We start from the raw sequence: 14,138 nt of genomic DNA, 5'->3' as shown, positions 1-14,138 counted from the left end.
ACTAAAAATTAGGGGCTCAGGGCCTAACCACTTATGCTTTGGTTAGTCACTAGGTTTAATGGTTTAGGATGACGACGGGTAATTAAATTATTTTATAAAAATATATATTTACCCGGCTTTTATGTAACAATATCCCAATGATATATAATAAATATTATTTTAAACAAAAGAATCCATTTAAAAATGAGAGGTGAAAAGGGTGTTTTGGAATGTTTGTCTTAAGGATCTTGTCCATATATGTGTCATTAGAATAAGAAAATTGTTCACAGCAAATAGCTACCTAGATTTCTTGCAACTCTGGTTTTTCTTCAAACTTCACAATTATAAACACAAGCATCTTTATATATATTCATATTACAAACCAATTGCCTTCTTCAATATAGTATTTTTCAAGTCCCAAACAAAGAAAGAAACTCATACCATACAATACCATCTTCTATACCTTACATTTATTCACTCATTTCTTTTCTAAAGTATAGCTTTATTTTTTTTTTTTGTAATTTATTAAGTTTAAAGCCCATATATTCGAAGAGAAAATGGGGCTAAGGGACATAGGAGCAACGCTGCCACCTGGGTTTAGGTTCTATCCAAGCGACGAGGAGTTGGTTTGCCATTATCTCTTCAAGAAGATTGCCAATGAGGAAGCCTTGAAGGGAACTTTGGTCGAAATCGATTTGCATACTTGCGAACCATGGCAGCTTCCTGGTACCTCCTCCTCCTCCTCCTTCTTTACCATGCATGGTTTATTCTTTTGACTCTTTGGGGGTTAGATTTTCTTTAGAATCATTAATGGTGCAAAAGAAAACGAACTTCGTCGATATTAAGAAAACAAGCAACTGCTGTGTGTTTGAAAGACAAACAGACAGGGCTTGAGTTGAGTTCTTGTGATCTCTGGTCTACACAAGGCTCAGCCAAAAACACGTGGTGACATCTTAAGCCATGTTAGCTGTTAGAAACGACACCGCTGACAAATAAAACACGTTTCTTCCTCTTAAGAGGTAGAATATACATACATAATTTTTGTTTTTTGAGATAAAAAGTTTCAACAAAATTGATGTACTTGTGTTTTATAAAACCACGGTTTCATCTTTGATTTGTTGATACAAATCATTTGTTTTTCCCCCACAGTATGTATACATTCATGTATGTCTGAATGCAAGTATGTAGCTACACAAAATATCCCCCCTGTTTTTTTTTTAATTTTGGCTGTTGTAATCTTGTTCTTGAGTTGGGAGTCCAAAAATCGCGGTGTGGAAATAGATTTCAACTCATCATAATTGTCGTTTACTACTTATGTAGGAATCCATCTATCTAATATAAAAGCAAAACAATTTTTATACCTTTGAAATTGTTTACAATCAATGTTTATACCCTTAGATATATGATATTCGAACCCAAAATCTTAAAGGATCATAATAAATCTCTTAATTACTAACATCTCTTGATATGAAACAAAGAAAAACTCTTATATATTCATTTTCTCATTCAAATTTGATAGTTTAAATAAAGAATATCCTAGCATTTTTAAATTTTGTCCGCATTTTTCCTCCTCCTTGAATATATATACCATGTTAATTTAAAATCTTATATTACATCAAATTATTACACTAAAATTAGGTGTACGACCCGGATCAATTCGAATTAAGCAAGGTAAAATTTTGAGAACCAAAAGGACGATAAAAAAAATAGTAATCATAAATTTAAAACATAAATCATAAAAAATAGACAGGCCAAAGAAAATGCCTATATATCCTCTATATATGATTTATTTCTTTGGCAACGGCCAACACTTGGCATAAAACTAAAGTTGAATAAATAAACAAACAAGTAAATAAAACTAGGCACGAACCAAGAAACATCGATGATAAATAAATTGTTGTTATTAATTTAGGGTATGAATGTTCAATATCAAATAGTTGAGAGTAATATTTGAACAATTATTACCTTGCACTTATCTCATATTAATAAAAAAAAGGTCAATAAAGTTGGCATTTCACGATTATATATTTTTTAACTAACAAACTATGTATTTTGTGTATGCACGGGACTTGGATTAAATTAAAGAGGTGGCAAAGCTGAACGCAAGCGAGTGGTATTTTTTCAGTTTTCGAGATAGGAAGTATGCAACAGGGTTCCGAACGAATCGAGCAACGGTGTCTGGGTACTGGAAAGCAACAGGAAAGGATCGGACCGTGATCAACCCAACAACACAACAATTAGTAGGGATGAGAAAGACATTAGTGTTTTACCTGAACCGAGCCCCAAACGGAGTCAAAACCGGTTGGATTATGCATGAATTTCGTCTCGAAACCCCACACATGCCTCCTAAGGTGACTTTCATATTATATATACATAGTTTTTCTCATATATTGTGTATAACTGATGAGACTTTGGTCATCGCGTGACAGGAAGATTGGGTTTTATGTAGAGTTTTTCACAAGAGCAGGGGAGACAACACCGACAACAGTCCAATGATGATGTTGGAGACATCCACGTCTCACGGTCCTTCTTCAACAGACAAAACGAGCATGCATTGTGGGCATCAACTTCAACAAATAAGCAGCTCTTTATACTTCCCACAGACTCATCAAAGCCAAGGCCAAACCTTCCTAAGCCTGCTTCAATGTAGTAATTCTCGGGACAATTATCCCTACGGTAATGAAGTTAGCTCCAAAGTTGACGATGGATTCGAGTTCTTGTGGGGCATGGACATGGAACAGAACAGCTTTGGAGGGGTTACTTCCAACTTGGACGATATGGGATTTGATATTGATAACAATGGTGTGGTTTTCCTATGAAAAAATTGTTGTATATTTTAGAAAGGGGAAATAGAAGCCTACCATTTGTTGGTTTCTGATGTTGGTGTGATGTTTGTCTTGGATACAAATAGAATATTGTGTAATTTTGTGTAGGTTTTTTTTTGGTATTTTATTTTGGGCAGTGTAAAAATTATATGTATATAAAGCATATAGTTATTCTTTAGTGATCTTTTTATAAAAAATCCAAAGTTTACAAAAATTTCGAAGTATAGGATAGCATATAACAATTAGAAAATTGTTTTATTTTATCTGTGAAAATACACAAAAACCACTGTGCGATAAGTTCTCAATATTTCATAATATGTATTTAGTTTTTATCTAACTTGCATTTTTGCTGTCCTGATCTCATTTTCTATCATCCGACACGGAGAAAATACTTGTCAAGAGCTCATTAGGGATAGGGGTAGAGATTCATGAATAAGGGTGTTGATGGTAAGAACAAACACTCGAATCAGGTCGGGAAAGTATTGGTGTACGACCGAAATGCAAGATGTTCACATGATTTGGGTTCATGGTTTTACGCATAACATGAATGGTTCCGGCCTGCCTCGGGTTATTTTCTTTATCGAAACAATAATGGCAGATGGAGGAGGGAACAGGATCAGGAGACAACACACAGCAAAATAAACATAGCAGTGACAAGCATGGATGAAAGCCTCCTATGATGCCGTCTAGTTTATTTGGTGATGGCTTTAGACTTGATCGACAATTTGGTAGCTTTTCAAAAAAAAAAAAAATTGGTTTCTGAGCCATTAGACATGTCGGCTTTGCTTGTTGTAACTTGTAAGAAATTCACATAAAGAAAGTGGGAAAAATTAACAGGAAGCTAATCCACTAAAATCCAAAAGATATACTACATTTCTTTATCACTCTACTTCAAAATCTTTTAATTTTATTACTAACATTTAGAATTTTGCTTGTTTTGACCACTTGATCGTCAAATCTTTTAACGTCATTATTTTTCTTAGTAAATTTATACAAACAAATTCTAAATTTTTCCTCTTAAATTTTCGGACTTTGTTTGATTCGTTAACATCAAAGTCTTTCTTTTTAAAAAATTCAAAGAGACCAAGGAGATTGAATGGACTTTAAACATTATAAGATTAAAGTTTTAATTTGAGTTTTGCCAATCTTGAGAAAAATTAAACCATGAAGAAATAGGAGAGAAAAGATGATATTCTGATACCAGATACATTAAAAATGATGGTTGAATATTAAAATTTTAGGAAATAAAAACCCCTAAAACGCAGCATTTTGATGCTAACATTAGATACTGTCGGGCGACCAAAACGAGTGAAATTCTAAAATTAGTAGTGAAATTAAAAGAAAAATTGAGCGACCAAAACAAACAGGGGCAACGTACCAAATATAAAAATAATAACTCATATATGGAACGAGGGCAATCCGTGGGAATACAATGGACTCTTATGAATACAATAGACTCTTATGCATGCAACGGAACGATTTCTTGGCTAGGGCAACTTATAACGATGTTTATCCCACATCTAGGAAGATACAAGTGATAGACTCGGGCATGCCCTTTGCCATAGATACCAACTGCCCATAAAGTTACTTTTAACCTACTCACCATGTTAAATTTGGGTATTTATTCACTTCAATACTTGAAATTCAAAACATGAATCCGAAAGTTAGTTTAGTAAATTCATATAATTATCTTTAAAAGATAACATTAGCACATTTGAAGTCCCAAAGGCTTTTATGAGCAAACACCAACTTCAAGGTTTAATGAGCTAAGCGAGAAAATCTTATGCCTTTCCACAACATGTCTAGGAAACATAACATATTTTCCCAGTCATTCTTAATGGTTACAATTAGAATAACTAATTCTATGTTCAATTTCATATGAATAATAGGAGAAATCCTTGAACCCCTCAAAAGAGTTCCTCACACAAAACATAAGCATTATAATCACAATTCAACTTTACTAGTGAAAAGACACGAAAATCATATAATCACGTGTTCATTTACCAAGAGATCTCAGATACTGGAGAGGACAATGCAATGACAGTAACAATGTAGCAGGGCAATATGAAAAAACTAAGCTGCATACCTTATCCTTTGCTCTTGGTTTGTCGGGCTGAGACCATGCAATAAGGGTGACAGGGTCCCTTATTGCAAAACCAGGGTACAGAACTTGGTGATAACATCATACCCTTTAGGAGCTGGCACCTTCTTTATTCATCTGACCAAATGTGCTACATTTGATTGCAAGCACAAGGATCCTAAGGGGAAAATAGAATTTACGAACAGCATAATGAGTCTACAACTAAATTTAATGACACCCGACTGCTGAAGCATGTTGAGTACAGAACAACGAAAGATTGATTCCTCGAATGAATCTAAAAAAAATCCATAGCTTCCTGCCCCTTCGGAGGATTATTCAGCAGGTTTGTTATACATTTAATAATAAACAGAAAACAAGTACTATTAAAACCAAAATGGGAATCTCACAAGTCACAACTATCAAAATGCAAGTGATCTGTAGTTTTTTGCTTCATCATTAATTAGCCCGAGCTACTAAGTAGAGACACCAAATCACCCTTTTTCATTTTGGAAAACCCCTTTAACCCACGAGATTTTGCAAGCGCTCTGAGCTCCGGCAGCTTCAATGCACTCAAATCCTCATGTTCAATCTGCTGTTCTCCGTCCTCCTCGTCAATATCTGAAGATTCATCCTCTGACAACTCATCCAATACATCAGATTCTTGATAGATCGACTCAGGCTCAAGCTCAAGCTCATGCTCTGGCTCGGATTCAGACTCCAGTTCCTCCTCTACCTCAGGTAGATGATCGGCTGCAGGATGTGACTCTGAACTCGAATTTCTCTTCCTATCTGAATTGACATGTGTCACAGAATTGACGGTCTCCTCACTAGAATAATTTGTCTGATTTTTCATTTGTGGAACAGGTGACTTTCGTCGGAAATTTGATGCTGGCCTGCTTAAACTAGGCACATAGGATTCTTTTGTCTCGCTCCTCACTCTATCATTTGAACTAAAGAAACTGGAGCTTTTATCTCCATTAGAAAAGCCATTAACTTCTGGATCATCTAAATTCAAGTGTCTGCTGTTGCCATCACTGTTTTTCTTCTTACCTTGTTCAACCGAGTGCTTCCTCAATAGCTTAAGGAGAGAATCAACTGTTTCACTCTCTTTTCCCTTTCCCTGTGTGGCTTCAGTTCTCTTATATTCTTTAACTGCAGCTCTTTCTTGAAGTTTAGCTTGGACCTTCCTAAAAAGCTCCACAATCTCCTTCTCTCTCGGACCCGGGGCTGCAGCAGCTTGAAATTTTGTGGAAGCAGAAAGGGAGAGTAATGATCCATTTTTTGAAGATATCATTTCAGAATCTTCTAGATTTTCAAGATTCTCTCTCTCTTCATTCTGCCTATTCTTCCCTTGATATCCATGTCTTTGCCTCGAGAAGTCAGGGTTTCTCCTGTGACCACTAGAACCTGCTCTGCATACAACAGATATTCCCCTTGAACTACATTTCAAGGATCTAATCTTCACCTGTGAGCAAATTTGGTGGTGACTATTTGAAGAGCAAGGAGAAAGAGTCACTGCTCTTCCAGAAATGCCTGAGTAGGAGAGATATCTGCAGTCTGTTGGTCCATAACCTACAATAGATCAGATTCGAATGGCACAAAGTAAGTAAATAACCATTTACAAATAAATATTATCTGTGGGCCTGATTCTTTACCCATAAAGCACTTCTCAAATATCCAAATAACTTAAAACAACAAATAAATAACACACCGACAATCTAGCCAGTAAACTACATTAGGCAAATCCCAGAATCAACAGCAATCTTCACAAAGTTGCAAGCACTTTAAACGGGAACAAATCAAAATGAATTTTCAAACCAATCAAAGCATGCCTTCTTAAAATAATCTTCTCCGAGATTTGTCGAGGGTGTAATCAACCTTTTGCTCATAAATATAACAAATTTCTACTTAGATAATATAAAAGCAAAACTTCAACATTAGCTAAAATAATCTTCCAGATGCATAGAAACCTAAGAATGAAAACAACACTCAGCCCCAAAGTTTATTTATGTTAGCCGAGCTAACCCCCGAGTGACAAAAACAACCCCAACAAGACAGGACTATCTCCTCCTCTAGCTCATCAGAAATGAAAAATACTTATTGTAGATGCTAACATCAACTGTGTAATTCAGTGAACTTCGCTCTTCCAAAAATGCAACAAATAAAATAGAAAAGAACTACACTACATTAGAGACCACAAGAATACAGATATAAACAAATTTAACATGACAACATGAATTAATAATAGAGCCTTTCACAGAATCAAGCAATGAACAGCAAAATAATCTAAGGATAAGAATAATACTAGAAAATTTTTAACAAAAAGGAGGCCAAATAGAATAAGGTAAAACGAAAAACACCCATTAATGAAAAATGGGATGTGCGTAAAAAACACTCATTTCAGCCCTCAACCTAGAATATGGCAAACATTTCTTTTCATTTTATTTATTTATTTCCTGGGAACCAAACAAAAAAGCAAAGAATTGCAGGAAACCACACAAACCCAACGAAAAGAAAAGAAAATAAGATAAATATCTACCAGGGATGTTATTGGGAACGAGATGAAGTGCATGCGACATGAGTTAAGTTGGAGCTTCAAAACAAAGCGTTGTGGCGGTTTTGCATTCTCTTCGGCAGGGTTTCTGTGTTGTTTGTTTGATAAGGGAGGCCATTGGTAATTTGTCAATTTGCTTATTGGCAATTCTGGCTGGATAAAGGAATTAAGAGGCCTGCTGGCCGTACCTTAACCGGAACGGCCCAATTTGTTTAGGGTTTGTTCACGTACCTCACCATGTATACATGAATTTGGATGCTTTTTTTTATAGCTTTGTGCTTTATTAGTGAAGTAGTGATCTTGTAAAACAAAATTCTCAACAGAATCGTAATCAAATAATATTTAACCAATTGAGAAGTAAAAATAATATAATTTCTTACTATCATAATTTTTTTTCGATAGAAGTGATTAGTTATATTAAAAATTAAGAAATATTTGAAATTATAATGAGGATTTATAATTAATATAAATAAATAAATATATAATCTTATAATAATTGACACAAGATATTAGTGACTTAGGATCATACAAAGACCATACAAAGAAAATATTAAAAGTTTAACTAAAAAAATCAATCAAAGATAGATACGAACATATCTGACTGCACCTTCTAAGTTAAGGTTAATTTACTAAATTAAATTAAAATTAAGAACAAGTTAATTGAAAGTATAAGTATTGATGATCAAACGTTTAATTACATCAATTTTGTTAGCTACCACGATAGCACTTCCGTTAAATTTTCACGATAGGTGACTTGATTGAGACTACTTAAATAGTTATATGGTCATATTGTAAAAGTTCAAAGTATGGTGGTCATATTGACACCAAATTCATAGTTAAGTGGTCACTTGAGTAGTTTACCCAGTTTTAAGTGATGTTTGAACAAAATAAAACCAAATTTTTAGGTATGATTTTGAAATAAAAATAGTTAAGTGACCAAAACAGAATAAACATGATAGATGAAATACTAAACATGAAGTTCAAATTAAAGTAGTCATTATAGAGAAATGTAGCCAATTCAACAACAGTTTCTGAAGACTGAAGGCTTGTCTTAAAATCAAGTGAAGCTAGCAGACAAGAAACAAGAAAGCTCGGTAACTCAGATCCCGGCAAGCGGTTAATTTCTGTCTCAGCATGGAGCCCTTCTCTTCGAACAAGCTAACAAGGCATCAACGCCTCTCCTACTGAGTCGACTCGTTCTCCCTCTCCTCTTCGCTTGCTTTGCAGCCATGTCATTTGCCACTGCGTCCACAACAACTCCAAAACGACATCCTGGGTTTCTCTATTCTAGAACCAGAGGAAGATGCACTCCCCAGTGTAGACACATATTTTCGTCTGATTTTTATTTATATATACATATCTATATACTATATAGTTTACAAATGTTTTAAAATACATATAATATATAATATATATAATTTTGAGAATAGCTTTTTGAAAAGTATATATTATATGATATATAATATATGTTTTTTTCGAAAACATTTTAAAAATATATATAATATATAGTCTTTGAAAACATTTTGAAAATGTATATAATATATATATATTTTGAAAACATATAAATATAGTTTTGAAAAACATTTTGGAAATTTATATGATATATAGTTTTGAAAACATTTTGAAAACATTTATATATTATATAGTTTTTTAAAAAATATTTTAAAAATATATAATATATATATATATATTTTTTAAATATTTTTTAAAATCTATATATTATATAATTTCAAAAAAAAGACATTTTGGAAATTATATATATGTTTTTAAAATATTTATATTTATATATATATTATTATTATATTATTATTATTTATTATTATCATTTATTATTATTGTAATTATTTTATTTATTATTATTATTTCTTATTTAATTATTTTGTTCTTGTTTTTCTGTTCAGGGTCCAGAACGAGGTCCAAGCAGATCAGGTGGGCCTGACCTAACCCAGTTGCCAAGCTAGGGTTTCTAAAATTAGTCCCAGCGCCGCACAACTTACAGCCGTTAGATCAAGCAGTGATCAACGGCTCAAATCACATGATAACTAGGGTTCTGAATCTTTCATCAAATGAGCAGCCAGATCTGGACCGTTGGATCTGACCCAATCCAACGGCCAGAAGCAATTTCAACAGTCATAAGCATCAACCGTCACCGGAAATGAAACCGGTCAAACATGCAACAAACACGTTCCATAACAGAACGCAAATCTCGCAAGAATCGAGTCACAACAGCTCAGTCTCCCACAGGCCGAAAATCGCGCCACCACACGGGACTGACCCATCCCGTGAAGTTCGGTAACACTCACCGGCCGAGAGAGTATAAATACCCCCCAGACAGAACAGGACAGGGGGACATGATCAGAGAACACAGAACCAAGGGAGAACCCACGAGGCATCACAACCAAAAACTGAGAGCACAGTGAAATAGACCACCACGGTCGAACAAACCGAGCCATCACAAAGCCGTCAACAGAGAAAGCCAACAGTAAGCACATCAAACAACAGATAAACAGTCGAACCACAAACAGAAAGAAACGCAAAGCAAAAACCGTAAAAAAAACAGAAGGGAACCAAGAGGAGCCAAGCCTCACAACCGGAGAACCGCTGGAAGCCGAAAAGGTCGACGCATCAAAGGTGAAGGCCGAGACTTTCGACTTAGATCTACGCTAGTAGGGGTGAGTTTTGGTGTTTTGGGTCTCGGATTTGTGTATACGAGGTTGAGGGGAGTATTTTGCTAAAGGGTTGGACGGCGAGAAGCCAGCGGTGGTGGCACGGCGAGAAGCCAGCGGACTTTGACCGACCATGGGGAAAGGGAGAGAGCTTGGGAGCTTCTCTCGTTTGAGAGAAGAGGTCTGGACGAAATGTGAGAAATGAGTTGGGAGAGGGTCTCTTGGCCCATTTATATACCAGGGGCCTCCTTGCAATTAGAGGATTTTTTAATTCTCTCCGCAGTCCCTGGACGTTTGAATCGTTTTACAATCTGGTCACTGTATGCAATTTGGCCTCCGAATTTTCGATTTATTCAATTCAGTCCCTACTTTTAATTTACATTTTTTTCACAATTTGGCCCCTAACTTTTTTTTTATTTTGCAGTTCAATTTTAGTACCTGATTAATCCATCCATTTTAATTTGTTTTAATTTAGTCCTTTAAATTTTTTTCCTTTTTAATTTTAGCATTTTTTTAGTTATTCATTTTTACCTTAATTTAATGTGTTGTAAATAATTTATTACTTTTAAAATCTAGTATTTGTATTATTATTATTATTTTTTCCTTCCTTTTATTTATTCAATATTTACTTTTTTTTTTCTTTCTCTTTCCCCTAACAATTTTGACTTTGTAGAGAAATTCCAATTGATCAAAGGTGAGTAATTCGAATCGAGTAATTTTAATTTTAATTTTCTAATTTTCGCTATAAAGACAACCGACAAATTAATTGGTACCGAAAGGGCGGTTCAAGGGTGCTAATCCTTCCTTGACCGTAACCGACTCCCGAACTCGACACGTTTCTGGTACAACGCAGATCAGGTAAGATGGTGTCCGACCCACCTAAATTCGTTTTAAAGTGGTCGGTGGCGACTCTAACCACATTTAATCTAAGTCGAAGCCCAATTCCGGGGCCCAACCGAAAGACGGTTACGACACCCGGTAAGCAAAATAAATTTCTTTTATTTACTTGAGTTTTTAACAATTACCCAGAAAGCTACCATTTTTATCATATTGGGACTTGGTGAGTTATTCTGAATGTGCAGGTTCTGGAGAAGCAGGAGAGAGGCGTGGCCAAGGATGGCTCCAGAAACATCGACGGTAATGAAGGTGTTCGGGTCGAGAGCGGCGGAACGATATGGATGGGAGTTGACATTGTTGGAAGCAGTATATATGAAAGAAGAATAATGGAAGGCGTTCAATGAGTTGGTGAAGGAGGCGAGTGCGGCGTTGCTGAACTCGTACGCCAGGAAAGGGTTTCCTTTCTCGGCTTGGGAAGTGAATGAAGACTCTGATGATTCAAGGGTTAGTGTCGGAAGATGCTGCAGCTCACTTAACCCATCGCTTTTCCACTGCTAACGATGCTTGTCTTTAGTACCTATATGTTTGGGCCTACTCCATCACCCAAATGCTGGAACTCTGCTTTTGCTTTCGGTGTAGAAAATTTGAATTCATGTCTGTTGCTTACCTGAGAGTTAATTGTTTGTTTAGAATATTTAATTATTTAATATTATATAAAGGATTAATAAAAGAGTAAAGTATATAAATAGTCCCTGAACTTTTAGATCTATTACATTTTGGTCACTCAACTTTTGAAACTTGCAATATAGTCATTAAACTTTTAGTTCGTTTCTATTTCGGTCCCTGCCGTTTCCTTCCATTATCTTTTGCTGACGTGGCAATTAACCCTCTGTTAACTTTTTTTTTTGCTGACGTAGCTTCTTCTTCCACTCTCCCTATCTGACGCACACAAACACAACATAACTTGATTCCAAGCTCGTCTATGTGAAGCTTTCACCATTCTCATTTCTCTCAATCAATTTTCACACAAAAATAATAAAAAAGAACATGGCGGTTTCTGACTCTTTGGTTCGTCCAAACCAAACCAATCCCCATTTCCATTTCTCATATCTAAAAGATAAAAAATCAACCTGGTATATCCCTTCTTAAAACTGAAAACGAAAACACATTGAAAATGCTTAGCTTCCATGGCGATTTTCAGACTCTGAGAAAATAGATACTAAGTTTAGGAGCTTCATTACTATTAGGATTCATCATACAGAAAGCTTTAGAATCTCTAGACCCAACAATTCTCTGGAACTTAGCCCTCATATACATAAGCTCACCGTCACCGGCTCCGGCGTCTCGGTCACCGGTAGAACCCCAGCTCCCATGAAGATTAGTTCCACGGCTTTCAAAATGTTCCATTCTTTAGCCCCACAGTCCTTTCTGGTTGCAAACCAACATTTCTTTCCATTACAATAAGCTCTCCAAACCAGCTGTTGGAGTAATCTCGTAGCTTTTTTCTTATCTTCTTCTTCTTTCTTATCGCATTCCAAAGCAATCAGTACCAACCCGGACGCCATTTCCCGAACTAGACCGCTAATGGGGGTGCCGAGTTCAACGAGGAAAGCTGGTAGGGAATCGGGTTGTTTCTGAAAAGCAAAGTGGAAATGGCCACGTCTGGAACCGAAAATGGTGCTGATAACTGGAGGTCCGAGACCACTACCGAAGGGCGGGTTTAAACAGTTCTTCCCAAAAGAAATGAGAACAGCTCGGAGCATGGTAGTGGCGACTACTTGAAGCTTCTTCTTCCTGGGTGTGGGAGCACCACCATGGGTTTTAGGTTTAAGAGATTCTGCTTGGTTCTTGTGTTGTTGATCATTGGGGTTTAAAGATGTGTGCTTGAGTGTTAGCCTTGTTCGACATAGTCGTCGTCTTCAGTTCCAACTTTGTTGGTCTAGTGGAAATTGTGTATTTTGGAGGTGTCTTGAGAGGTTTTGCACATTAATGGAGAAAGAAAGAAAGAAGGAATAGTAGTGTAGAGAAAGAAAGAAAGAAGAAAGATGTCTATAAAGAGAGAGAAGAAGAAGAAGAAGCCACGTCAACAAAAAAATGAACTTAACGAAGGGCTAACTGCCACGTTAGTGAAATATAACGGAAGGTAACGGTAAGGATCGAAATTAAAACGAACTAAAAGTTCGATGATTATATTACAAGTTTTAAAAGTTGGGTGACCAAAATGTAAGTGAGTTAAAAGTTCAGGGACTATATATATATTTTACCCTTAATAAAAAAATAAATGCTTAAATTTTATCTTAAAAAATGTTTTAGTGCCTAAAGAAATTTTTATAAAAATAGATGTCTAACGTTTTCATCAGAACACTATTAGGTGCATAGACGGTAACGATAGTTAAATTTGGTCGTTAAATGACATGTGCAACGTTATGATAAAATTGATAATTTATTTAAAAAAATTAAATAAAAAATACTTTTATTAAAAAAAAACCAAACAACCCACGTCCCTCTTTTCCCCCTTCCCCTTTCCATGGTCGTCAGCTGGCCATCCGTGATCGTCACCTCTACTTTTATTGGCATTGACATCGACCTCCGATCAAATCCCCGTTGACCTTTCATCGTAAAGTACCACCGTTTTCCGTAGAGAAACGTTTAAAGGTTCATTGGATTTTAAGTCACTGTCACTGTTTTTTGTCGATTCCGATTTATCTCAATGTCCATAAGTCACACCACTACTACCATTCGAACCACCGTACAATTTTGATCAAAAGTCAACTATTCGACGATGATGGTGGTAGAAGATGGCCGACAACAGTTGATAATTGGGGTTGAAATGAGATTTTTTTATAGAGTTTTTTAATATTTTCATTAAAAGTTTGGGTTTTTTTTACAAATAAAATATTTTTTAAGTTTTTAAAAAATATTTTTTATTATTAAAAATTAAAAAATATAACGGTAAACACCTAAAAATATATTTGAAAAAATGTTAGGCATCTAATTTTAAAAAAAATTTATTTAGGCACCAAAACATTTTTTGAGACATTGTTTATTCATTTATTTCTCTATTAAGTCTTATATAAAATAGTTTTCATCTCAATTTTGTTGACTAATATAAGGTAAGTACAAGTCAATATATGTTCAAAGATAACTCTCAATTATTTGAAATTAAATGCTCACACTCATGAAATCAATGATGTTTG

The 14,138-nt window shown here is 35.3% G+C and overlaps 2 protein-coding genes and 1 pseudogene across 2 annotated transcripts; 1 reads left to right on the top strand and 2 right to left on the bottom strand.

The window, feature by feature from the left end:
* The first annotated feature begins 536 nt into the window (after positions 1 to 536).
* Positions 537 to 2,930, top strand: LOC120153586 (NAC domain-containing protein 21/22-like). Its single transcript, XM_039165501.1, has 3 exons — positions 537 to 705; positions 2,065 to 2,330; positions 2,409 to 2,930. Exons 1-3 carry the CDS (start codon positions 537 to 539, stop codon positions 2,796 to 2,798), a joined length of 825 nt encoding a protein of 274 aa, XP_039021432.1. The 3' UTR covers positions 2,799 to 2,930.
* Positions 2,931 to 5,079: 2,149 nt separating this feature from the next.
* On the bottom strand, positions 5,080 to 7,557 carry LOC120153636 (rho-N domain-containing protein 1, chloroplastic-like). Its single transcript, XM_039165546.1, has 2 exons — positions 7,424 to 7,557; positions 5,080 to 6,456 (listed from the first exon to the last, which is right to left on the bottom strand). The coding sequence occupies exons 1-2, from the start codon at positions 7,461 to 7,463 to the stop codon at positions 5,345 to 5,347; spliced, it is 1,152 nt and encodes a 383-aa protein (XP_039021477.1). The 5' UTR covers positions 7,464 to 7,557; the 3' UTR covers positions 5,080 to 5,344.
* Positions 7,558 to 12,138: 4,581 nt separating this feature from the next.
* Positions 12,139 to 12,704, bottom strand: LOC120153570 (annotated as a pseudogene).
* Between the last annotated feature and the right edge of the window lie 1,434 nt (positions 12,705 to 14,138).

Source organism: Hibiscus syriacus, unplaced genomic scaffold (assembly GCF_006381635.1).
Source record: "Hibiscus syriacus cultivar Baekdansim isolate YM2019G1 unplaced genomic scaffold, ASM638163v2 tig00111101_pilon, whole genome shotgun sequence".
Lineage (NCBI taxonomy): Eukaryota > Viridiplantae > Streptophyta > Magnoliopsida > Malvales > Malvaceae > Hibiscus > Hibiscus syriacus.
The sequence above is the reverse complement of the archived record's forward strand: the minus strand, read 5'-3'. Positions and strand labels throughout refer to the sequence as shown.